We start from the raw sequence: 27,061 nt of genomic DNA on the forward strand, positions 1-27,061 counted from the left end.
AGAAAACTAAGAGCAATAGTGAAAACTTTAGGGTTTAGTTTCGCCAAATGCAAAGACAACAGGTGTCGTATGGTTGAATGACCTGATGTTGTTGCTAAAAGGGCAAGATGCTGCGCGCTCTTAGAAACAATTAATTGGAGGAACAAAGATCTAGGGTTTACATAGACATAGGTAGATACATACACATTATAATAAAGTAAAAAGAGTTGTCAGAACGACAGTGTTCCTGATGTGTATATTAACAGTAGTGCGGGACAGAGGTTAAATGCTGTTCACGGAGAAGGAGGAATGGGATTTATAACAGGTGTATTGGAGCTACGTGATTCGGAAGTGATGCTTACGTGATGCACCAGTTGTCATCGTAAGGTGAGTGTACCGCCTGTTTGTTGTTAACATTTATGTTTTCCGCAACAGTATTGCCAGACAAGTGTTGCACGCTACGCCTGGCCAGGTTATATTTAACTGTATTGAATCAATATAACATATAGGATGGCACATTAAGTTTTATGCATGTTATGATAACACTGCTCGCAACCGCTGCAAAGTTTCAACAGATCTAATATCAAAAGCATTACTGTTCCTACATAACTACTTTTAATCAAAACGAAATATATTATTTTATTCATCCAGATGAAGACAGGAGGTTCTGAAAGAGAGTGTCTTCAAGGAGAGGGAGCGTACTCCTCGTTTTTCCAACAGGAATCAGTAACAGCACACGCTGTCGATTATTTCTCACTATCAGCTTAATTCTGAATATAATTTGATTCAATAATAATAAGATATATGGATCATGGATCATCTGAGGAAACGAAGAGGAAGGCAGAAAATAGGAGAGATTGGAGAAAGCTGGGTTTGCAGTGAAAGACCTGCCCTTGGGCAGAACACTAAATGAAAGAATGAAATAATAACCACCTCAGCAGATTTCGCGACAACCATAATTTAGTTACCGGTCTGGCTAACATTACCCTGAGAACAATTAATTTGCATTATATTTATTAGTGTTGTGGAATTCAATCGCTTAATCGATCAATTTCTGTTGTAAGATTATCGATAAAAATATTTAATCGAATAATAGAGTCGATTAAAATTAATCGGTTGTACTTGATGTTAATTATTATTATTTTGTTAATGTAAACTCAGACTAAAAATTCCGACAATATTCGTCTCCCAGAAATTGCTTACTTCAAAGCACAATAGTACCGTTATTTTGTAACTGCAAAGCAGGTAGCAGGTAGCATAGGGCAAATCTTTGTACAAACACTTCAGAAAGAGATGAAGATATGAGGACAGTGACCTGGTAAACCTCTATTGGAAGTTGAAACAATGCGAAACCCTTATTAAGTTTTATGGTTTTTCAAGAAAACTTCAACCTTTTTGTCGGCTCGTCATCCTAGCATATGAAATACATACTTTTCTGGGATTCGTCCCCCATCCCTTAGCCATGGCTACACTGTGTGCAAGTGAGAGAGTAACTATCTTCTTCTCTTTCTAAAATTTTGTACCCCATTGTAATAGGGGCCAATCTGCTGTTTTTACCGCTGCACTATTGCAGTTTCTTTACTAAGTTTGTAGATGAAACTTGTGTGTTTAGTTTGCTAAAGAAAAAAATCAGATTCTTGCGGTCTGTGAAAAGTGAAAACTCCATTATATCATTTATATCGTATGAGAATTTGAGACGTAAACTAGAAGAAACGTTTGGATTTAAATTGAACGATCGTGGAGAAGTCCTGGACAGAATTTTTTTTTCGTTTTTAGTGATGCAGGAACTATTGTTACTAAACGCAGAGCGGCATTTAAGTCGGAGCATGTGAATGATTTCACATGTTTAAAGTCATGGATGAAGCAGTATTAACTAGGCGAGTCTTCATACTTTTTGTGTTTGTCTAAAAAATCCCCGGAGAAACTGACACAATAAATGATAAGCTTACATAATAAAAACTTCCGTAAATAATTAAAATAGTATTGTTTTGAAATATAACGATACACAAATGTACAATATTTTATACTTATGCTTATCACCGAACACAAATTAAATTTAACAATAATTGTGTATTATTTTTAGTAGGTTATTTTACGACGCTGTATCAACATCTCAGGTTATTTAGCGTCTGAATGAGATGGTGATAATGCCGGTGAAATGAGTCCGGAGTCCAGCACCGAAAGTTACCCAGCATTTGCTCAAATTGGGTTGAGGGAAAACCCCGGAAAAAGCCTCAACCAGGTAACTTGCCCCGACCGGGATTCGAACCCGGGCCACCTGGTTTCGCGACCAGACGCGCTAACCGTTACTCCACAGGTGTGGACAATTGTGTATTAAAGTATATGAAAACATTTTTTTTCAAATCAAAGCTCGATTAATCGATTAAATTCAAATCGTTATTCGATTAAATATTTTGATCGATCGACAGCACTAATATTTATACAGTTTTTTTAACTTGTCCTTACTGTCGACAAGATAAAGTTTAAAAAATTATTTGACAGTAAACGCCAGCCGAAATGATTAAATAATGTGACGTCAAACAACATTTTATCTGCATATACAATTATACAACGCCCCCTGGTACCTATATCAGTGACATCAAAGCCTTGCGAATACAGAAATCTCATATTCATCCCTCTTCCTCAATTCGTAGAAATCAAAGCTCGATTAATCGATTAAATTCAAATCGTTATTCGATTAAATATTTTGATCGATCGACAGCACTAATATTTATACAGTTTTTTTTAACTTGTCCTTACTGTCGACAAGATAAAGTTTAAAAAATTATTTGACAGTAAACGCCAGCCGAAATGATTAAATAATGTGACGTCAAACAACATTTTATCTGCATATACAATTATACAACGCCCCCTGGTACCTATATCAGTGACATCAAAGCCTTGCGAATACAGAAATCTCATATTCATCCCTCTTCCTCAATTCGTAGAAATGAAACGGCGGCGACCGTCATGAGCCGAGTGCGAGAGAGGGAGAGTTTATATTAGTGGTTTGTGGAACGGCAATGTCAGTCGCCCGCAAGCTTGCGGGTAGAGAGCTTGTGCGCATGTTGTGAGGTTGTGACGCGTGCAGCAACAGTTGGCAGCATGGTGGAGATGCAACAAGATGAAATCCCGTGGATGGGTGAGTACCCAGGGGCATTGTTGTCTGGCAAGTAGTTGACGAGTCTGGTCGTTGTTATAACAACCGCTTGCACATGGTTCAGTATTCCGTAAAAACAACAGTTTATTAGCAATGATTGTGATGTCGTTTATATTCATTTAACTATGATACAGCATCCCGTGACAATGTTGTCCGACAGGTAGTTAACGAGTGTGCTTTTGGCTGTTTTAATACAATCTGAACACGCAATGAGTGATAGTATTGTCATGATAAGCTAAAAACGAGTGCAATCTTACATGTTTTAATAAAATATATGCTGACAAAAACATCCACGTGATATTTTTGTCTGTCAAATAGAAAACAACGTATGATATTTTGTTTGGTTGATTAAACATGATTTTAAAAATATATATATATGTATGTATCTTGAACACAACATTTCTAGATGTGAATAATTTCGAGGGAAAAATTGTTCCGGAGCCGGGTATCGAACCCGGGACCATTGGTTTAACGTACCAACGCTCTACCACTGAGCTACCCGGGAACTCTAACCGACACCGATCCAATTTTTCCCTCTATATCCACAGACCTCAAAGTGGGCTGACAACCGTCAAGCAACCAACTTCGAGTGCACACTAACTCCGTGTGACTTAAATTGTGGTTTTCTGTTAACGAACAGTGACATGTATTATGCAAATCAAGATTTCAGGTATAACTCCCTGTAAAGTTGATTTGAATAATTTCGAGGGAAAAATTGTTCCGGAGCCGGGTATCGAACCCGGGACCTTTGGTTTAACGTACCAACGCTCTACCACTGAGCTACCCGGGAACTCTAACCGACACCGATCCAATTTTTCCCTCTATATCCACAGACCTCAAAGTGGGCTGACAACCGTCAAGCAACCAACTTCGAGTGCACACTAACTCCGTGTGACTTAAATTGTGGTTTTCTGTTAACGAACAGTGACGTGTATTATTGATACGTTAAACCAAAGGTCCCGGGAACAATTTTTCCCTCGAAATTATTCAAATCAACTTGACAGGGAGTTATACCTGAAATCTTGATTTGCATAATACATGTCACTGTTCGTTAACAGAAAACCACAATTTAAGTCACACGGAGTTAGTGTGCACTCGAAGTTGGTTGCTTGACGGTTGTCAGCCCACTTTGAGGTCTGTGGATATAGAGGGAAAAATTGGATCGGTGTCGGTTAGAGTTCCCGGGTAGCTCAGTGGTAGAGCGTTGGTACGTTAAACCAAAGGTCCCGGGTTCGATACCCGGCTCCGGAACAATTTTTCCCTCGAAATTATTCAAATCAACTTTACAGGGAGTTATACCTGAAATCTTGATTTGCATTTCTAGATGTGTTTTAAAACCGCTTGATTTCTGCGGTCTTTCAATATACAACTACGTACAATAAAATATTCCGTGATACTGTTACTGGAAAGTATAAATCAACATGTAATTTATCTTTTGTTTTAATAAAACATACAAAAACATCTTGCACTTCGTTGTTTGACACGCAATAAACGAGTGTTACCAGGGTGTCATACAAGTACCTCCAACACAACATCCCATGATATTGTTACCTGACAAGAAGGGAACAGGTGTAGTAGTAATTTTTAATTCATCTGGAACATGACACCCGTGATAATTGAAGCGGTGAGATCAATAACCGTTCAAGTCCATTTACACAAGTTTTGAGAAAAATGCAAAAAAACTTTTTTTATTTCTTACCTAATTATTATTTTTGCACGTAATTATTTCTGGTTGTTTTAGAGATCAAGACAATGTAGTATATCAACTTTTAAAGTTGTAACACTTGTGGACATATCCAAAATTTAATTTCAAATTTGCAAAAAATGAATGCCAGAAGTGGACTTGAATGGTTACTGATCTCACTGCTTCAATTGTGTTTCGTAAATAGAAAATAAGTGTTCCCTTGGTTGTTTTAATGCATGTTGAACAATATACAGTATCTTTTGGCGTTAGTAAGCTGTAAGTGGAAAACAAGTTCTTTTAATACACATAGCTTAGATCTATGGACAAAGTTTATCTCATGAAAAGGACCGGGTTTAGCTAGATTGAAGTAGCGTTTAAAGAGTAACACCTTAGGGCCTATGATCGTTCTATCATATGAAATATGAACATGACATGCAACATCATACCCAAAAAAATCCCCTCTTGGGTTATTGCTTAAAAAAACCTACAGCTGTCAATGTAACAGAGTTATTTTTCTACTTGTACTATACTAACAGCAGTAATAATTGTTGTAGAGTGAAAAGAGGGATACTGCTGAAAGAAATAATATCCCTACTTTTAATAAAAATAATACATCAATTTCAAATCAAGGTACCAGTAACTGTGTTTTAGCACAGTATTACAGAAATGATAATTAAATATTCAATCTTGAAAAGCGACGACTAGGTGAGCCATAAGCATCAAAAGGAACTGAATAACAAACCGTCAAACTGTTGGCAACTGTAGATAATTTTGGATAAATGAAAGTAACAGAATACAGATCAAAATATATTATTGGAATAATATAATTATATATTAGCCTACCTCTGTGGTGGCTGAGTAGTCAGATCTTCATCTTGTCACGCAGGCTGTCCGGGATCGAATCCCGGTCAGGCCTGGAATTTTTCTTTCAAAAATCCATAATGGGACTTGGCACGGACAAGGTCGCCGTTTGGGTTTTTCTCGGGTTCTCTTGTTTCCTCATATTAGACACCTATATCATTCCGTCAACATTTATCCATTTCGTCATCATTCCATAGCAATCCCCGAACGCCGGCTGGCGGCGCATGGAGAGGGCTAGCCAAGGAACGAAGGGGATTGCCTGCTCGAAACCTGGGTACGCAGCGAACCTTAGTGTAAGTAGCCGGTGTGGGTTTGAAAATGCGTCTAGCTTCAGGGTTAACGCAATAGATCTTGAAAGGTCGCAGTGCTGGATCGTAGTGCCCCCTTCCCGAAATTCCATTCCATTTCATAGTTCGTATTTTATATTATCATACTAGCCATAGGCCTACTCGTGGCCTTCGCTGCATTTGCTAGAAATAAATATAAAATAATTACGTAATTAAAATAGGGCAGTTGGTGGAAGGAACATCCATGTTTGATAGAAGGATAAATAGTTTAATATGTTACTTAATTGAAATTGTATTTAAATAATTAAAATACGATCATTTTGGTCCAGAGAGCACTCATTTGGTGCAAAGATAATTCCTTTAACATTTTTCGTAATTGTTATTATATGAAAATAATTGCAATAGGATCATTTGGCTCAGGGAACATCCGTTTTGCGCAAGGACAATTCGTTTAACATTATTCTAAATTAGTCTTGAATGCATCCTTTAATAAATCACTCCAAATTAATGTCAATACGTACGTAATGTCAATTGCGTACGAAGATAATTTTTTATGTTGGCCTCACTGTGCATCTTTAACTTTGTTAAGTTTATTTATACACGCTTTAACATCTGTGGTCATGTTGCGTGTTTAGAACGTGTGGATATACTAGTGGGTCGTTTTTATTCTTGTTGAGTTTTTGTTTCTATTATGTGTTGTAGATGGCTTGTGTTCAGTTGTGTAACTGATTATATATTTTGATTAATGTTTTTTGTATTGGTAATTGAGGCGGTGATGAATCATGGCATGTAAATTTTGAATCTGGCATTTGCATTTATGACTAAGGGAAACCATGAAAAACACCAGTCACTTTGGTCAGCCACGGAGTTTGAACCCGGGACCTCCCGAATGCGAGTCTCAAACTCTTCCGTCTGAGCCAACTCGCTCGGTTGTGCATCATTGTTTATGTAAATAAAAAAATTAAAATTAATGTGGTACATAAATGTTATATTAAAAAACATAGGAAACGAATATGGGTAAATTATGAGCGCACGAACGCCATTTCGTGACCTTCGTAAAACAACTCAGTTCCAGTGAGCTCAACGGTAAAATACTAATTTTTACTCCCTATGTGCTGTATTTCTGGTCCAGTAAAAATACTCATCTGTAAAACTCTTAAAAATATTATTTTGTTCTATGGACAAAAAGAAACAGAAATGTATAAAATTATAGTATTTTATGTGGACCAAATAAAGTTTAAATAATCAAGTAATACAATATTTCGACAGAATATCAAGTTTTCTGTGCGTAAGGATCTATTTTAATCTTACCTCAGTCCTCGATTCAGTCAGGAGTTACCGTAATGACATATAGTATTATGTCCATCTAGAGAAACTACACTTTCAAATAGTGGAAGAATTATCCAAATTCGTTAAGTAGCTTCTGAGATTACTTCATAGAAACATACAAACTTTCTCTGTATATTAATATTAAAAAACATTTTTACATTTATAATATATATTTCCATCGTTAAATGAATATCTTCCTATTATTGTGCAAGGCCGTTTTAAATAGGCGCAGTCATTTGTTTCAATTTCATTATATTAGTCTGATGCGGCAATGATAAAACGCATTGTTATTTTAAAACTCTTATATCTCGTTAAATATCAGTCCTATCAAAATTTTGCATAGAATAAAACTTATCGGAAAATCATTTTTAAAGAAACTTTTTATGTAACATTTTTCTTGAAAATCAATAATAAGCGAGATATTTCGATTTATTTAATTCAGGTTCCCTTATACCCCCTTTTAAATAAATTATTTTGAATGCCTTATAGCCTAAAATCTAAGTTAACACGATCTTAATTTATATTCCAATTTTCATAGAAGTCGTTCAGCCATTATCGCGTGAAAAGATAAACATCCAGACAGACAGACATACAGACAGACAGACATACAAAAAAAATTTCAGAAATACGATTTTGGTCTCAGGATGGTTAATTATACATTTTAACACCAATTATTTTGGAAAAGCGAAAATTACCAGAACAATTTTGGTTACAGATTTATTATTAGTATAGATTACATTATTATGTAGTGTATATTTATAAACGAGCATCTTCTGCAGACCTCTGGAAAAAGAACTAAGGAATAGATCAGTGAAGTGCTTTGTGTAGAGTGTGACATTGTATAGGGCAGAAACATGGGCATTACGACGAAGTGAATAGAAGCATTGGAATGTGGATATGGAGAAGAATGGAGCCTTTGAAGTGGACAGGCAATAAGAAATGAAGTTGTATTGAAAGGAGTGGGTGAAGAAAGAGTGATTCTGAAACTGATCAGAAAGAGGAAAAGGAAAATTTGGGTCAGTGGCTGAGAAGAAACTGCCTACTGAAGGATGCACTGGAAGGAATGGTGAACGGTAGAAGAGTTCGGGGTAGAAGAAGATATCAGATTATATGAGTAGAGACAAGAGGTAGGCAGAAAATAGAGATTGGGGAATGCTGAGTTTGCAGTGAAAGACATCCTTGGGCAGAACACTATGAATGAACGAATATTATGACATATTGCATTATAGGTAAGATGCGTTAGATATACACCACCACTTAAGCCAGAGCACAGGATTAATAATAATAATAATAATAATAATAATAATAATAATAATTATTATTATTATTATTATTATTATTATTATTATTACTACTACTACATGAATATATCACGTGCCTCAAATAATAGAGGGTCACTTATAATATATGATTGGGAGTTTCAAAAAGTTACTGAATTTAAATACTTAGGAAGTATAATTAATGAAAGAGGCTTATTTGGGATAGAAATTGAACATAGGCTCATTACGGCAAATAAGTGTTATTACTCCCTTCATAAATTGTTTAGTTCCAAACTCCTTTCTAGATTATCAAAATTAAGATGCTATAAAACAATAATCCTACCAACTCTCCTATATTGCCGCGATACGGTATTAAAAAAAAATCCCTTTTTACTTTTGAGAACAAAATCTCGAGGAAGATTTTTGGTCGCATTCAAGAAAATAACACATGGAGAATTTTGAAGAACAAGGAACTAAGGGATATTTATAAAGATCCGGACATAATAGCCTTAATAAAAAGTCGAAGACTACGTTGGCTTGGACACGTTCTACGGCGTGATGAAGACTCTCTTCTAAGTAAAGCTTTCGACTATTCTCCAAGATGTAAGAGACCTCTTGGTAAAACTCTTCTCCGTTGGCAGGACCAAGTATATGATAATCTTTGTACAGTGGGAGAACAACAAGAAGATGCAGAGAACAGAGATGACTGGCGATATATCGTGAATGAGGCTAAAAACCACTTAGGTTTTGAAATGCCCTAAATGGATCATCATCATCATCATCATCATCATCTCTCACTTTAAAACCCATCTCAAATTTAAAATGTTCATTACTGTGCACGAGACATTTCTTATTGGCCAATGTTCGCTTACTACGTATTTCCACTAGTACTACCACCATTTCCACCACCACTTACTAGTCATGACAATTTTTGTATCAGAATTGTTTCATCATAAGTCATATTACGTGCGTAATATTTTTAAATATAATTTTTAACATTATTAGTACATTTCAGTCGTGATTTCTGTCTATGTGGCAATCTTAAAACGTGGACTCCGATTTTATCACCATTCTGAAAAACAGCACACTGAAAACATCCATTATTCTAAAAACTCGATTACCGTGGCTGATAAGGATTAAGAAATGTATGTCAAATTAGCTGGTGTGTAACGTTTGTGTTTATGTATATTCATATTTACTCGTACACACGAACAGCTGTTACTAATGGCGCTCCTTGTTATCAACATCGATAGCAGATCTTAGTATAGTCGGAGGCACCGATTTTGGCAGATGACCTCGATGACATTTCCAGTAGGCGAGCCAATATTGTTTCTGTAAGCTGCGAGAATGAGATGCGATAACATTCTGAGTCGTTCATATTTTCATAACAGCAGCTCATATCAATTATCCTTATTATGAAACACACCACGGTACAGTCCTACTCAAAGAATACCTTTAATAAATGTAAATGACTTCCGTTCGCAATGATTTTACAATACGTCTCCCACATTTTCTAAATTAAATTAATTCTTAATTAAAAGGAAAATTCTACCCTTACCAGATCAATATACAAGATTTGTCCAGTAATAATCTAGGGATCGTCTACTGGTGGTGCGACAATTGAAGTTAATAAAATTACGATTCTTCTTAATAATCAAAATATAATTTGGTTAATTGGGTAAAATTGCATGCTGCGGAAGTTAGATTTATATAAGAGTATAATAAATGGGATTGTAATGGATATTACAAAGGCAATAATTTCTTCACACGCACATTGTGAATAGAACAGAGAAGAAAGCATTTTAAAATATTCGAAATCGTACAAAATATCGGAGAAACCAATTTTCCCTGCACAAATTGCACCAATTGAAAAATATAATTACCATTCACAATAAATACTGTATTTTATGGATTGTAAAAAGTTGTTTATTAATCTAGAGGTATTGGCTGATGACTATACTAAATTCCAGCACAACGTTCATTCAGAATATGTAGAAATTACACTTTGGATTTTACTAAATGTATAGGCCTACTATCAAAAGGTGTTACATACCCCCTTAAATACTGTACATGTGTTACCTGTGCGATATCCGATGTTTAATTTTTTAAAATACAATTCATAGTACTGAAACTGCCATATTGAATTCGCACAAATTGTATTATTCGTAATTTTCGTCTCGAAAACCCCTAAGATATCTAATTTAATTTTTCACCCATTTTTGTCCCACTTTAGGGAGAAAGTCGGACTAAATAATACCTTATTCGTATTCTATGATCGCAAAGATCCCCATATATCGACTTTCATCGAGATCGGATGACATGAGATTTCTCACTCTCTTCTGCCTTTTTCATTATTACCTTAGGATATGGTATTTAAAAAATCTAAGGATGTGTAACCAATACTGTAGAGATTAACCTTCACTTTAAATTTTACGTCTCTAGTTAAACATAGTTTAGTGAATTTTTAAAATCGTCGACTTCTTTCTCTGCTCGGGGAAAAAAAAAACATTATTTCAAGGGACTAGCCTACGTGAAATTGAATTTTTTTTACTTTTCTTATACATTTTAGAAACAATTCTGAGAGATGAGATGAATAGTCTAACCCAATTTTATGAGTGAATCTTTGTATTAAATTTAAAGGCTGCACGTCTGCTGGTTAAACAAAATAAATCGGTATAATTATTTTGATCATTACTGCCTCCCATTTTCCATCCCTTAATGTTCGTATTTCGTAAAACTCAGTCTTATCTATTGACTAAGGATTAACATATTTCCATATACATATATATTTCCATATATATAACAGATTATATTTCCATTTCGTACAATATTCTGGTCACGAGACATAATCATATACTTTGTCTTTTCGGGATTTACCACCAAACCTATCGCTTTATTTGCTTCAAGTAAAATTTCCGTGTTTTCCCTAATCGTTTGTGGAGTTTTTCCTAACATATCCACGTCAACCGCATAGCCAAAAAGCTGATGTAACCCGTTCAATTCCAAACCCTCTCTGTTATCCTGAACTTTCCTAATGGCATATTCTAGAGCGAAGTTAAAAAGTAAAGGTGATAGTGCATCTCCTTGCTTTAGCCCGCAGTGAATTGGAAAAGCATCAGATAGAAACTGGCCTATACGGACTCTGCTGTAAGTTTCATTGAGACACATTTTAATTAATCGAACAAGTTTCTTGGGAATACCAAAGACACGTATAGACTACTGTAATATTTGTTTCGTTTTTGGAGGTGACTGTCCAGAGTGCACAAATACTCGGGCGTGCATGTTTACTCTTATGTCCTACCCATTCCACTGCGACAGAGATAACAGCCGATCTTGCAAGCGGTGAGAACTCGCTCTCCAGATTGCATTAAGAAAATCCATCTGCCAAAATCCCTGGCGCGACCTATACGTGCTGGTAGCACGTCTTATAATGTCAACAATGTGAACAGTGTTGTCACATTTTGTAAAGCCATTTGTCATAAATATTCAGAAATGTCTTTCTCGAATATTGAACTTTAACATTTTTCCCGTCTGTAGCAGATCCAACAGCTACGTCTCTATATGATCACGCGGTGGAAATATAAAAAAATGTCGCACTGTAGAGGACACAGTGGAAGCCTGAAATAATTACTTTTTGGCCGATCGTGTTTTTTAACAACCTTACCGATGTTGTCAGTAGGCCTTGTAAGTTAAACTTTCAACACACGTGCGTAAGTAAATAAATCAAATTAACTTTTATTTATTTACTTAAAAGTAACGAACTGTCATTGTCGCGCACCACTATGTGCTATGAGGAAATAACTAAAGTTTTATTATACCTGTACTCTTTCTAAATTAATTCATTGTAGAAGATTTCTAAGAAAATAGGAATTAATATAGATAAGACGTAAGCGTGAAAACCATTTCTGGCGACTTCGGGTTGTTACTCTGAGCGCCACTCGTGGGGTCGTGGCTGAACGCGAAAACCTCCTGGAGTAAAATATGTATTCAAACATTAGCTTTCACTGGTATGCAACTTACAAACTGATGTGTAATTCCATGTGACTCACGTTACACTTTGACTCACTTAAATTGGGAATTTAATGGATAATGGAAACAGTAATTACACAAATAAATAATGCCTGATAAGTCTTTGTTAGGAAATAACAACACTAAATACTGTTAAATAAAAATGGTCATTTAATTTGCTTTATTTTGTATTTAAAATATAACGTTATTGTGTGTGACTCACGTTACAAAAATATCTCCTACTGAAACATGTCTCCTTCAATATGACACAGAATCTGTTCTCTTTATATTCTGTCCAACATACGTATGGTATTTTTATAATAAAAGGAAAAATATCTAGGGCAATAACGCATACAACATAAAACAAATCATTTACAGAATTAACAAACCTAATTTATTTTGTATGTGACTCATGTTACATACCAAGACTCGTGTTACAAAAAAAAAAAAAAAAAAATGAAATACCAAAGAAAATGAAAGTGAAAAGTTCGCGGGAAAAACGATGAATGTCACATTTCTATTAAGGATTACATAATGATCTAATTGAGTCTATAAGTGCAAGATGTAGTGCTGTTTCTATAGAAAATAAAGGAAAGGATTACTGTATTCGTGGTGATAATTCTCCTTTTTACCATTTTTCATAAGAACAACATTAAATTTCGCAGTGATCCATTGAATTAGATAATAACATCAACCTTAAGAAAACTGTGACATTCATCGTTTTTCCCGCGAACTCTTCAAATGTAATTAAACTTCTGGATAATCAATAATGTAAATACCTGCCAGTTATGATCACCTGGCACATGCTGCCCTTTTTTATGGATTATTCACTGTAGTCCTCCATTTTTGTTACTCGAAAAAAAATTCAATTTGCCATTAAATTCCTGTTTAATACAATATCATTTTGCAATGCCTTCAGTAGTTTTAGCTGTAGCAAATAGTCCTTTCAACTTCAGTTGTTTGGTTCTTGAATTAATATCATCTCCTATCGTAAGAATGAGATGGATTTTTAAGTCTTTTGCAGCCGTGACGAAAGAAAGATTGTGCATCGTAGACGACAGCTCTCCTCCGTCGTACTTTAGTCCACACTTGTCTTTTCAACGCCCTACCGATTCCATCAATTGGTCCCTTTCCATGGACCGTTGCAAAATAATTCCAGTATATGTTTGTTTTATACTTACTTGACACTGTCTTCAGAGCAGAAACAATGAATTTATTTTTTAATTGTGATGATGGACCATCAAACCATATTTCAATTCTTTCTGTGGCAGGTTTGACTTCTTGAAGTATTCTATCCAGATATGGTATTACTGTTTCATTAAAATGTGTAAGATTATCAGAGACAATAACTATGGACTTCATGTCACCTTACTGTGAATATTTTTATACGATAAGACAAATTATTTCTGAACAAACTGATTATGCATCTGAACAACACTCTGTTAAATCAAGCCCTAAAATCAGTAACTACATTAACTAGACAAAAAAATTTAAACATGTGGATATTCGAGATCGCACACATAATATGCCTGATATACTGCATAATAAATACACTCTCTGAGCACTAAAGTAATTAAAAATATCTCATTACAATTTTTCAAATATCATCAACACTTGATATATGTCAAAGTAAATAAATATATTTCAAATTGCAATGCATCTACTATGATGATTATGATTATGATGATGATACTAGGATAAAAAATACAATTACTTATCTTATTGCTTCCGTACCGAATACAAAGTATTCCAGTGACATGACTGAGTAAACTACTCAACTAAACTGTATTAACTGAAGAGAACTGGCTAATAAGCATTAACTGGAACCTAAAAAAAAAATTATAATAATCCTTACTGCATTATTTTATACAGCAGTTATTCCGAAAAAAATGTGTATACAAGTCTATAGAAGACTGATCTTCCTCCAAACATCTACATTAAAACTGCAAAAATCTGCCATTCAAACAACGTACGCTCGATAAACTTGCAATGGAAAAATATCAACTTATTAACGTGACCTTTGCTTTTCGTAGAACATCTCAAAGATAAATCGATGATGATGATAATGATGATGGTAATCAGTATCGTTATTATCATTATCTTTATATTAAGGGACACTAGGATGGAGTTTTGAAATTTTTACAATTTTAATCCGATTTATTTCAATTTTTAACCGTTTGTTAGATGTAGTAAGAATATGATGTACGCAAATTTTCAGCTCAACCGGACTGCTAATTTCGAAGTTAATTTCATTTTAATTATTCAAATTAATAGTATAATTAAAACGTTTCATGCACATTACATTTAAATACAGCAAGTTCATGTTTTTTTTTTCATACGGACTCTTGATTCAGGGCAATATTTTGAAGTTGAGAAATTCATGATTTCTAGGCTAGTATAGTCACAAAGTTTTGAAAACCAAACACCTGTTTGTTCACAGTTTTGACATAATAATTTTTAGCTCCTAATTTTCAAGATTCATTACATTTCTCATTGTAGGTCTCAGGTAATATATGCAAGGCAACGTGTGAATATTTTCATTGAATTTGGTGGAAACTGCAAGCGCACAGAGGATTTTGAACTTCATAAATGTAGTTTCGAGAAAAAGGAAAATTTGTGAAGAGAGATACAATACTGATATATCGTCCCTCCTCTGGCAAACTAGCGAAAGTGAAAAATAAGCGACCCTGCACTTAAGGTCTATATTGCACTATTAAATAGTGCAATATAGACCTTAAGTGCAGGGTCACTTATTTTTAACTTTCGCTAGTTTGCCAGAGGAGGGACGATATGGAGCAGGCCTATATAAAAAAATCTCTCCTTGACGTTAGAGAACACAGAGGCAGAAAACTCATATTTCTAAATGTCCAAGTTATATTTTCGTACAAAAAAAAAAAAAAAACTAGAATTAATTTTTTGGTCATTTTTTTTTTTTTTTTTTGCAAAAATCAGTCCTAGTGTCCCTTGTTGGCAGTTATTAGGTATAAAAACAATAAAGTATGTACAGCAGATGGGTTTTTGGAAAAGAGCCGGTAGGAAATCGTGGGAAAATGTAAGGAACACTACTATTCTAAGATTAGAAAGAATTTTGGATAACATTGGACAGAAGAGACTGTTAATTTGGACAAAAATAATACCTACATATGAATATAACCTCAAGAATGGAATGGAATGGAATGGGAAGTAGAGGGAATACTGAAAGGGATGTGGATGGAGTCGAGCGGAGTATGCAGAAGTGTGATATAAATTAATACGACGCTTAAAACAGAAATTTATAGAGATGTAAAATTAATAGTTCTGTGTGAAAATAATAGTTCACTGCATTATAGAGAATTCCTAAATAAAAATTGCGTTATTCTTGTGTAGCGCTGATGCCACAAATGCGTACTCAGTTTCAATAATTTTATTAGTACGGTCTCTCCGTTTCCTTGCTGTTATCTTTCCTCGTCTCTTGTGCCAGTCGTTTGTTGACTCGAGTCGCATGTAAGTCCCAAATTCCATGAGTCATTAAATTGTCGTTACTGTTTTTATTCCCACTTGAACAATAGGTTCGTGCCAGGTGACGATGCGCTGCTAAAATACCTGTGCTCGTTTCTGCCTTGAATTTAAGCGTGTGGCTGACTCCGTTTTTCCGCAGACAATTCTCCTACATGCAGTGCTGAAAAATGTTTTCATGTTTTCATTTAAAGTTATGACTTTGCGAATTGTGAATTCATAATGTATGCTCCGGATCCCTAGTTTCGAAGCTAATTCTGATGCTATAAAATTAGTCTTCCTTCACTTGTGTTTGTTCAAGAAGAAATGTGAAAACTTCATAAGACGTATTTTTTAGGACTTTATTCACTCTTTTTAGGTCCTTTTACTTAGTAGACCTATTACTCGTCCATTTATTAATAATTTTTTTCGAAGAACAGGCTTGCTAAATAATTAGTTACAGTTAATGTTGCAGGCCTACTTAATTCATATAATTTTTAAGTGTAATTAAAATATAATTAAATGACTGGTATAAATCCTAATGTCCTCGAAGTGTTTTCAGGCTATATAAGGAGAGCGATGTTGATGGATTCGAATCAATAGGACTATTCGAATGCTGCAATGGATAACAACTAATTTGATTATGTTGCAGTGTGAAATTGTTTTTTTAAGCCTGATAACAATGACAACAACAACAACAACAACAACAACAACAATAATAATAATAATAATAATAATAATAATAACAGTATGCTAATAACTCTATTTTTTTCCTAAGAAAGTTCTACATTCTCAACTACATTTTAAAAATAAATATACATTTTGAAACAACACTCGTAAAAACTTAATTTGGGAGTTTTAGATTTCGAAAATCTATTATGGAATTGATTATGGAAGTCCTTCTATATTAATATTAACCCATTAGTGCATAAAGTTGCATTATATATTTAAAAGAATTTTTTTCGTAAAAATTTGCTGTTTAGCATCAGTTGAACACATATTAAGCAATAAAACTTTTCATTTTTTTCTTGTTTGAGAAATACAGGCCGTCCGAAAAATCGGACTCTATGCACACTGATGAGTTACATTGCTGTTTCTTATTTTAGGTATTTTATAACAATAAGATCCCTTTAATCACTCAAAATCACTTCTTGCCACGTATTTATTTTACTTTAGGCAACAATTGTCATATATTTACTACTGGTTGTGGTATTCTGTGAAACATTTACGGTGAAGACATATTTTACGTTTGCAACATATAAATTTGGGTTTGTCCTTGCACTTAGCTACATCTTCTGTTTGAACCAGGGGTTCAGTCCATATAACCACACACCCTTAATATTCGTAGGTGCACTTTTTCCTTGATATGTTGGTTGTCCGTATGCTTTTAGCAGTGCTACTAAAAAAAAAAAACGTCGAAATTGTTGAAGTTTTTTCAAATATTTTGTTTCCTGTAGAGTAACCACGCATTTACTACACTGTCGTCCGAGATGTATGCGAATATTGGCTATCATAATTTCTTCTGACCATTCTGGATCTGTATGAAGTCATATACTGATCGATCTAATGTACTCCTACCATTCCTTTGTAGTTCGAAGAAAATAGTATAGGCTGAAAAATAGAAACTTTACATTATTTTTCACTTCACCATCTAGATTTAGTGGATATAGACATGTTTTCAAAGTTGGTGGCTGCTGTAACAACGCTGTTATCATTCTTTAGAACAATAAGGACGTTCTTACAGGTTCTGAAGTCATGTGAATCTGCCACTTTTTTTCTTGAATTCTGAGAGGACAGTTTTCAGTTCTATTTTCCTGTCAAGTTCCCGTAGCGCAAATCCCTTTTCTCAGCGAGATGCATAAACAATTTCACAGATGTAAAGTGGTCATCAAAAAGGCACTTTATATCTTCCATGCTCGGGAATTCCAACCGTATTGATTAGGGAACGAGATCTGGGCTGTAGGGTGGACGTTGACACACCTCCCGGCAGAAGAGCTGTTATGCACTGAGCCGTAAGAGGTTGAGCGATTACCATCTTTCTTACACCTCAACAAACTCCTGTCCGGTCAGTATTTTCAAAGTGTCAGGGAGGAGAGTGGTGCAGGCGGCTGTCACACATTGGTTCCGATCTCAGACGACAAACTTCTAGGACACAGGCGTATAAAAGTTGATCCCACGGTATAACAAATGTCTGAATTCCGGTGGGGAATATGTTGAAAAATGGCTCAAAAGTTGCTTTATCTGTTCCAATAAATCTTTCCGTGAAAGAAATGGTTTCTTTCCCTAAACGGCCCCAGGGAAACTTACTTTCCGGACGTGCTTCATATTGCAAAAACACCATCACTGGCCTTACAAGCAGTCTGTAATTCACAAGCACTAATAAGCATTTTTCTGCCAAGCTGATTGACATTGGCTTCGTGTTCATCAGATTTGTGGCTGTCTGTATGTGTCCAACCCATCGTCTGGCGAAATAACATAATAAAATATGACCTCCTCTTATGCAATTTCATCTTTATTTTCAATTATTTCAATATCTCGTTCACATTTAGGCTGAAAAAGAGTAACGAAAATATCGTAACAGCATTCGTATTACAACTTCCATTGTAACTGTATCCAGAGCATAGCGTCCGTTTTTTCGGACGCTGATATTTATACTTCGTTAACAACAAACCTTTTAACAAGAATGAAGATTTTTATGTGCTGGTTCAATAATGGAAGTATTAACAATAGTATAAACCTAGTATCAAAAAATGACATTGTTATAAAATATATTAATTTATAAATTTAATTACCCCTTGCGCACAACATCGTACTGCTTGGTTGCTATCTTAACAATATGTGTTCTCTAACACTGAAAATTCAAGCTGAAAAGCAGAAACTGCTAAAATCAATATAGCTACTACATTGAGGAAGTAATATAGCATATTTTAAACAAATTAGCTCGAGCACTGTAACCTGTACAACAAAATTCTTTTGTGTCCGATTTTTCGGACACTATGCACTAATGAATTAAGACCATTGTTCTGTTTTACGTGGAATATTGCAGGAGGAAAAAGTGAATTGAGATAAACAATAGCGGCTCGTGAAAAAAAATTATTATATTCTGCAACTTTCAAATATAGGCCTAGTAAAGAAATTAATAATAAACCCTAAAATGAAATATGTGATTGACTAAGATTACGAAACGTGACGACAAATATTCCTTATTTACGGCAGACCACTGCAATTTGCTTTCCTTAGTTTTGCAAATTGTTCATTTTCCATTCTCTAATTTCGGAATGTTGTACACAGAATCATGTTTTACAGAGAGTATGGCTGAGGCATTTATTCTTTGCTATAGAACAACCGTTCTCGGTGGTCTGACGACTACAATGCTGGTCGTTGGATCCAAAGTTCGCAGATCCAATCCAAGGTGATGGATTGTAAAAAGTTATAAAATCTTAGCATGATTTTTTTTTTCTGGGAACGAAGTAAAACTGAGAAATCTGTTTCATAGATTCACGATACGTAAAAGATTCCTGTGCCTGATGGGGGATCTTTGTAGAACATTTCTTACCGAAGTTGAATTTGGGCTTTGAATAAACTTTGCACTTGAAAGTATCGTTCACTGAAATAGTACCACGACCTCCGCATAGAAATACTTTTTTCAATGTAGAAAACAATGTTGTTTCTATTATCATTGGTGTAGTTACAGAAATTTAGCTTCTCTGAAACTGCATGCAAACAATGCCTAATCAACAAATTAAAAGTGGTGTCGTACTTTGGACACTCCTAAAATCATTCCGCAAGTAAGTTGTTACTATTACATTGCGCAAGAAATCCCTATCAGCGGATATTTCAAAGTCAAAATGTTAATTTTTCAGAAGGCATCACATTGGAAATGTATAAAAAATTTAAAGACACAAACAGTGTCGAAAAAATTGAATGTTCAATAAATTATATAATTTATTTCCTTTCGATTATAAAGATAATGTATAAAATTAGTACACCCGAAAGAGCAAAGCACGTGCTCAGGTGCAGTTCAGCTATAATACTTATCCAGGATGTTAAGAAAAAAGTATCCAATATTTTAAGAGGTGATAATATGCATCAAAACAAGAAAATAATGTCCAGTAAATATGGGTGCTACGACATATATTTTCTGAGATTTGAACACTTGTCCATAAGAGGTGCTCAATGTGACGTCCTTTCAGGGCAATGCATTCCTCTGCCCTTCGGCGTAAGGAATCACGCACTCTTTGAAATTTGTTTTAATTCGTTAATAAGAAAGTCCTGATAACGATCCCCAGTTAATCTCTGTGGTAGCACGTATGGCCCTATTAATCTATCACCAAGAACGCCTGCCCAGAAGTTGATTGAGAATCGGTGCTTATGCCTTGTTTCTTCAACTGCATGGGGATTTTCATCAGCCTACACATGCTGATTACGAAAATTCACAACACCATCTCTGCTGAACCCGCTCATAACCTCAACCAGACTTTTGTTTTCAGTATTCCTTGCGACGTATCATTATTCCATGTCAGGGGTGTCAACTACGGTAAGATTATCTGGTAGTCTGCTTTATTTAGGGCAGAGAAATGCATTACTATGAATGGACGTCACATTGAGCACCTCCTATGAACAAGTGTTCAGATCTCAGAAAGTATGTGTTATAGGACCCATGTTTATTAGACATTATTTCTTGTTTTGATGCATACTATCACCTCCTAAAATATTGGATACTTTTTAATACTCTGTATAATACAAATAAAATACCAAGACATATTACAGTGCATACAAAATGAATTAGAGACAATACAAGGGTAATGATCAAAGTATAATATATAAAATACAATATAAAAATAAATATAGAATATAAAAATCTGCCGTCGTAGTTCAGTTGGTAGCGCGCCTGCCGCCGATCCGTCGCGTGGGCCTTACAAAAGAGATGTTCCATTTTGGGTTGTAACTTCACACACTATTAGAACGGTTGTTCCTTAACTGGCTACAGTATCATCGATAGGTTCTTCTCTACCAGAAAAAACACAGGTTTTATAGTCCTGTGGTTTGTTTCTATAATCCTTTCTCTCATAGTTCTTAAGTAAATACGTAGAATAGAATGTTCGACATCAGTTTTTACTAATTCGTGAAAGAGTGGGTGAAGAAGGAATAATGCTGAAACTGATCAGGAAGAGGCTGGGTCACTGTCTGAAAAGAAACTGCCTACTGAAGAATGCAATGAAAGGAACGGTGAACGGGAGAACACCTCAGGACCGAAGATATCAGTTGACAGACAACATTAAGATAGGCCTACATGAATCGTATGCGGAGACTGAAAGGAAGGCGGAAAATAGGAAAGATTGAAGAATGCTGGGTTTGGAATGATGGACTTGCCCTTAGGCAGAAAACTGTGAATGAATTAGTGCATTTAAATCATAGTAAATCAGATGGCATTTATTTGTATGTCTTTTCTTTTCCCCACTGCTACAAAACATTTCAGTAGTAACTAAGTGAAATAAGGACATAGGATACCTTTTCCTTAGGCATCAAACTTTTCTTCATCGGAAACGAGTCGAAGAGAATGCTCAATTAACTGATAGCAATCATTTTAACAGCTGGCATGTTAACACTATACCCTTTTTCATACGACTGTTCATGGAGGACTCGGCTTTTTAGCTACCGTACTCAGAACATGAGTTATTCGAACTTAAGGAACTTTGCCTAGTTGCAATTTTAGGACTCAGTCGCTGTTAATTTTAACTAAATTATTACATGCTCCCTGACAAAATATTGTAGCCAAGAAGAAGCTGAGTCGTATGAACTATGTCGCGTGAAAAACATTATAACAGTTTGAGTAGTTTTATTCACAATACTGTTCACCGTTCTAATAACATTGTTACACATGTAGGCTACAATGTAGGACGATAGTAGGCCTAATTTTTCTTTTTAAAATAGGCCTATCAGGTATGTGAATTCTGTGGTTCAGTGCAAGAATTCTATAACCCTTTACATAGCTTGTTCTGAGAAAATCTAAGTTAAAGAAAATTGTAAGCATTGTACATACTATCAAACATGGACAGTAGATATGGTTTTAATTTATGTTTTCTGCATATCATGTGCTTCTTGAAGGCCCATTCATAATGAAAATTAAACCCAAACGCAACATAAACACAAGACCTTGGACTCATGTCACTTAATGAAAGCATTCACAATGAAATGCGTAGGCGCAAAAGCTAACATAAACGCAAGAAAAGTTTGCAAACTCCAAAATTTCGCGCTTGCGTTTGCGTATTTTGAAACATAGCACGATCGCAGAGCGCTCTTTTTACTAACACCTCTGTTGGCTGTTTCTATAAAACTGCATTTTTTTTTATAAAATCCTGCTTCAGAACGTTCGAAGTAAATAATTTTCATTTGCTATGGAATTATTTGAAGAAACATTAATTACTTTGTATCAAGAACAGCGTTGTCTCTATAACAAAAGACACAAGTATTGTAAAGGTACTGCATTAAAAGATAATTATATGGAAGACGATCGCTCATGAAATGAAATGAAATGAAATGAAATGTGAAGGTAGGTGTATAGATCCTATAATGTATTTCCTTTCCTGAAAGAATTTATTATTATTATTATTATTATTATTATTATTATTATTATTATAGTCTCAAAATGGTAAATTCCTTAGAAAAGGCACATTTATGTTGTATTGTCAATTACTTATTAAGTTAGCTTATGTTAGCTTTGATATGTAATAAATTAATTGATATTGAAATAGGGCATAACTAAAGGTAAATTAATTTGACCATGTGTTTATTTCAAGTATGTTAACGTTTATATATTTATAGCCGGAACCTTTTTTTTTTTTTTTTTTTTTTTTTTTGGGAATAAAAAGGAAATAAAATTACATTGAACACAACGAAAAACCAACAATGCAGTTAACATAAAAAATACAATAATTTAGTATATTTCCCTTACATGATATCAGTTTGATTGACACCATTTATTCTGATCCAGTTCAAGTATGACAAACATGGCTAAATACCTAAAGAGACAGGTATACGAGGGGAAAAAAGGCTGTAGCAGATAGCAACAGGAGCAGAGCTAAGGCTAGCCAGAAGGAGTCATGGTCTTTAATAATAATGACGACTTTCCTCGATGATCATACACGGTCGAGGAAAACATACAGTATAATAATTTTCCTGTACTTGAGACATCCTTGCCTGGTACTAACAACAACCTTGTAGCGAAAGAGGATTTAGTCTCTACAGAAGATTGAGATTTTAACGCTATCTTCGAGCGTGAAGTGGGTTTGGTGGAAGAGATTTCTTTTCATTTTGCATTCCTAAAAACGAATGTTACCCCTCAGTCCGGTTTAAAACGGTTTGAAGATTTACGCTTCTCTTCTTCCGTGAGGGAGAAAGGAACTGGCCACCCTATCCCATTACCTCCTGGCCTATTTGCCTCATAAGTGGTGCCTTCTTGGTATCATTTGTGAGGTTCAGACCTGTCTTCGGACAGTTCTTGGCGTCAAAGGAGCGCATGCGGGCGAGTGACGGACTACTACTGACTATGTGCGACTTGCTCATACGCGCGCCTATTGCCATTCCTGGAATATGGCATACTTTTTGTCCCTTTTCCAACTACAAAGACTGTACCCAAAACCTTATCAATTTTTTAATATTAGATAGATGTACGAGAGCCAGGGCATCCTCAAAGTCTGAACAAGACATAATGAAAGTTGTGCGACGCGAAAGTGTCGCAAGAATTTTTTATTCTTCAGTATACTTTGCTCACGTCATGTCCGCATCATATCTCCGCCCGACGTCCAAACCACGTCCTGTCTACGTCTTCTCTGTATGAATTGCACCATAGAATTGGGAAGGAAGTGAGTCTTGGCCCTGTAATTGATACTATCCCAACAGTCACCTGGATAGACTTGAAAAATCACGAAAAACCCAAGTCAGGATAGCCGTCTCCTGGGATTGAATACGGAATCTCCCGAATACAAGTAGTTTCAAAACTACCACTCATCGTTCTTGGTCATTGTATATTATTTTATAAATACTGTACAAAATCCGCTCTCGTCGCGGTTAGTTACTTTTTACAGATAGCTGGTCCCGTGGAGCAGAGGAAAATCGCTGATGTGGGATACGACATCCATGGATATGTACCTTAGTTCCATCCCACTTGCTATCAACTTGTAAAGTCGCAAGCTCTGCAGCATAATCTGTTATAGGCAGTAAACGTCATAAATACGAACATCTGTTAAACAATTTGTCTCATTCATCCTTTCTGTTGAAATGATAGGTTCGTGGTGTAGAGTAGCAAAAGACCTGGTTTCCGAGATTGGTAGAATTTTGGTTAGTAATACTGGAGACCCTCGCTGCACCAATTAGGCCTATCTACGACTACGACAACGAATAGGAATAGCCATCCAACGTGGAAATGCAGCGAGCATTTTGGTGACCTTTCCAGAGTCCAATTCTTTGGATGAAATTTTCTTCATATGAATATCGATTGTGATAATTCTCAGCATCTTTAGTCATTCTAATAATAGGCAGAGTATTATGGTTTAAAAAGACTTGAAACTGAACATCTACAGTAGATATATTTGTTCATTGTTGTAATAGTTATGATATTATTTTTTTCAATAATTGTGTAATAAATGAGAATGTATATTTTATAATAAAGTTTTGAATTAAATGTTCGGTGAATGTCGCGGTTTTATTAAGTTTGCAAAATAAGAAATATTAATTTCAACAAACAAATGTGAACCTGATCGCAGCTCTCATTCATTCATTCATAGAGTTCTGCCCGAGGGCAGGTCTTCCACTACAAACCAAGCATTCTTAAATCTTTCCTATTTTCTGCCTTCCTCTTTGTCTCCTCATATTATGCCATGTTTGCAGTTTTTCTTGGTAAAGGTAAATGTGGTAGCTTCCTGTTGCTTTCCGCACACCACACTCTCTTCCGCATCTTAAAAGATCCCAGTGGGCCCCAGCGTGGAGATGAGGAGAGTAGATTTGACTAATTAGGCTCTCCGGACTTCACCAAAATTCACCGCAAGGGTTCTATCGGGGTTTTTGACTCGATCAGAGACCGGGAAATCCCGAATCACAGCTCTACATGGCTTTTATTACACTATCAAGTTCACATGTTCTAAGGAAATAGTGTTGCAGAACAGAAGTTTATCTATTGGGGTTAGGTAACAATTAACAGGGAAAGTTACTGCGTGCTCCTCCAGTTAATATCAATGAGCAATCATTTTGTATTGTGCTTAATCTGATCTAGTGCCTCGTTCTTTTAAGGGTAATGTAATATAAAGTAACAGATCCGTGATTGCAAAGGAAGTTGTAACTCTGCAGCTGCAGCTATGCGGTAATTATTGTTTCAGAGAAGATGAAAGAATTCTGAATGGATCTGCAAGACAGAGATAAACTCTAATAGTTCTTTAAAAATCACCATATTTCGAAGCTTACTCATCTGTATCGTCGTTGCTCAGCTACCGTAAACTGAGGTGACTTTTATTTCATTTATAAAAAAAAAGTGTATTTATATCTCTTCCTATATTGTTTATGAATATGAAGAGTCCACTGCAAGAATGATGGATGTCATTTGGAATACATTTTGCAGGAGAAGCGATTGAAAGTTTGAAATGCTTAGCGCTCAAAGCTTAACTGTGATTTTCCGATCATTACTGGACAATGACTATCAGTGTTAATGCCATATAACTCTCTATGTACATTCTATAATGTCTTAAGCTATGCATTGACAGTCTTGGTTCATTTTCGACAAAAAAATGACATCCATCATTCTTGCAGTGGACTCTTCATATTTATGAACTTGATTTTTGCCCTACACTATGAAGAATATTTGCGTATTTTATTGAATTGATCAGGCGTGTCCAACCTTTTTTGGCAAAGGGCCACTGTCGTTAAGGTGGATTGGTTTGCGGGCCATGTGATTTATTTTTTAAAAATAATATTTCACCATTTTCCTGTATATTCAAATTGAACATTATAAAGATAAGTTAAACATATCTAAAATTAATATAAAATTATTGTTTAATTGAAATAGTCGCATTATTAAATTTAAAATATTAAGTAAATTTATATGCGAGATTTGGCACTGTTTCTCACGAACGAGTCTCCCAATATCTGGTTTAACTGATGTAGCAACTCAAAGTGAACTCTCCAGATGACTGTCAGTGATTCGCGTTCTCGTTGCGCACTTAACACGTTTCATCCTGGAGAACACTTGCTCGCTTATGCAGCCTATGTGCTGCCGAAAAGTAACGTGTAGCGAAGTGCATGTCTATTAATGCCCGGATATTTTTCCCTGGAAAAATAGTTGCTATAGAATTCTAGTAAGGGGACATTGTAAAATTTATTCCTTAGATATGACGCACATTGAAAATCAGCGCACTCCATCTGCAGATCCTCGGACACCTCGTCTATGTTAATAGTGAAAGGGGAAGAAAACAGACTGAAACCTGCAACATTTTCCTTGAAGTCCTGAAATCTAGTTCTGTTATAATATCTGCATACTTTTGAGAATTTTATTTGATCATTACACTTTTGTAGAGCTGGAAAATGCAAGAATTTTTGTTTTGTTTTTTTATTTGTGATTCTCGAAGTCGCAATTTAGTTTCGAAGGCCTTCACATGATCAAATATAATAGTGATCAATATTATTGATCTTTACCTTGAAACGTGAATTAAGTTCGTTCAGTTGTGTTATGATATCTACGAGAAATGCAAAATCACACATCCATTCTGCGTCAGTAAATTCTGCAATAGGTTTTCCCTTTTCCTCCATGAATGTTTGTATTTCGTTTTTTAGATCAAACACTCGCTTCGACATTTTACCACGGACTAATTTTACGACGACCTTCAAAACACTATCTATCTTTAGGGATTTAGCATAAAGGTTTTCTTGGTGTATTAAACGGTGATACTGCATTACAGAAATATTGACTACTTCAGCCCCCTCTGCTTGCAGTAATTTAACTAACCCTTCTCGTGTTTCTGCAAATGAAGGG

At 35.2% G+C, this 27,061-nt stretch overlaps 1 protein-coding gene across 1 annotated transcript in view; it reads left to right on the plus strand.

Annotated features, from left to right (window-relative positions):
• Window positions 1-2,981: 2,981 nt before the first annotated feature.
• LOC138696232 (uncharacterized) overlaps window positions 2,982-27,061 on the plus strand; it is a 143,953-nt gene continuing 119,873 nt past the window's right edge. The window contains exon 1 of the mRNA XM_069820905.1: window positions 2,982-3,121. Within this exon, the coding sequence (XP_069677006.1) occupies window positions 3,085-3,121 (37 nt within the window). The 5' untranslated portion in view covers window positions 2,982-3,084. The remainder of the gene's footprint in view (window positions 3,122-27,061) is intronic.

The sequence above is a fragment of the Periplaneta americana genome, chromosome 3 (assembly GCF_040183065.1).
Source record: "Periplaneta americana isolate PAMFEO1 chromosome 3, P.americana_PAMFEO1_priV1, whole genome shotgun sequence".
Taxonomy (NCBI): domain Eukaryota; kingdom Metazoa; phylum Arthropoda; class Insecta; order Blattodea; family Blattidae; genus Periplaneta; species Periplaneta americana.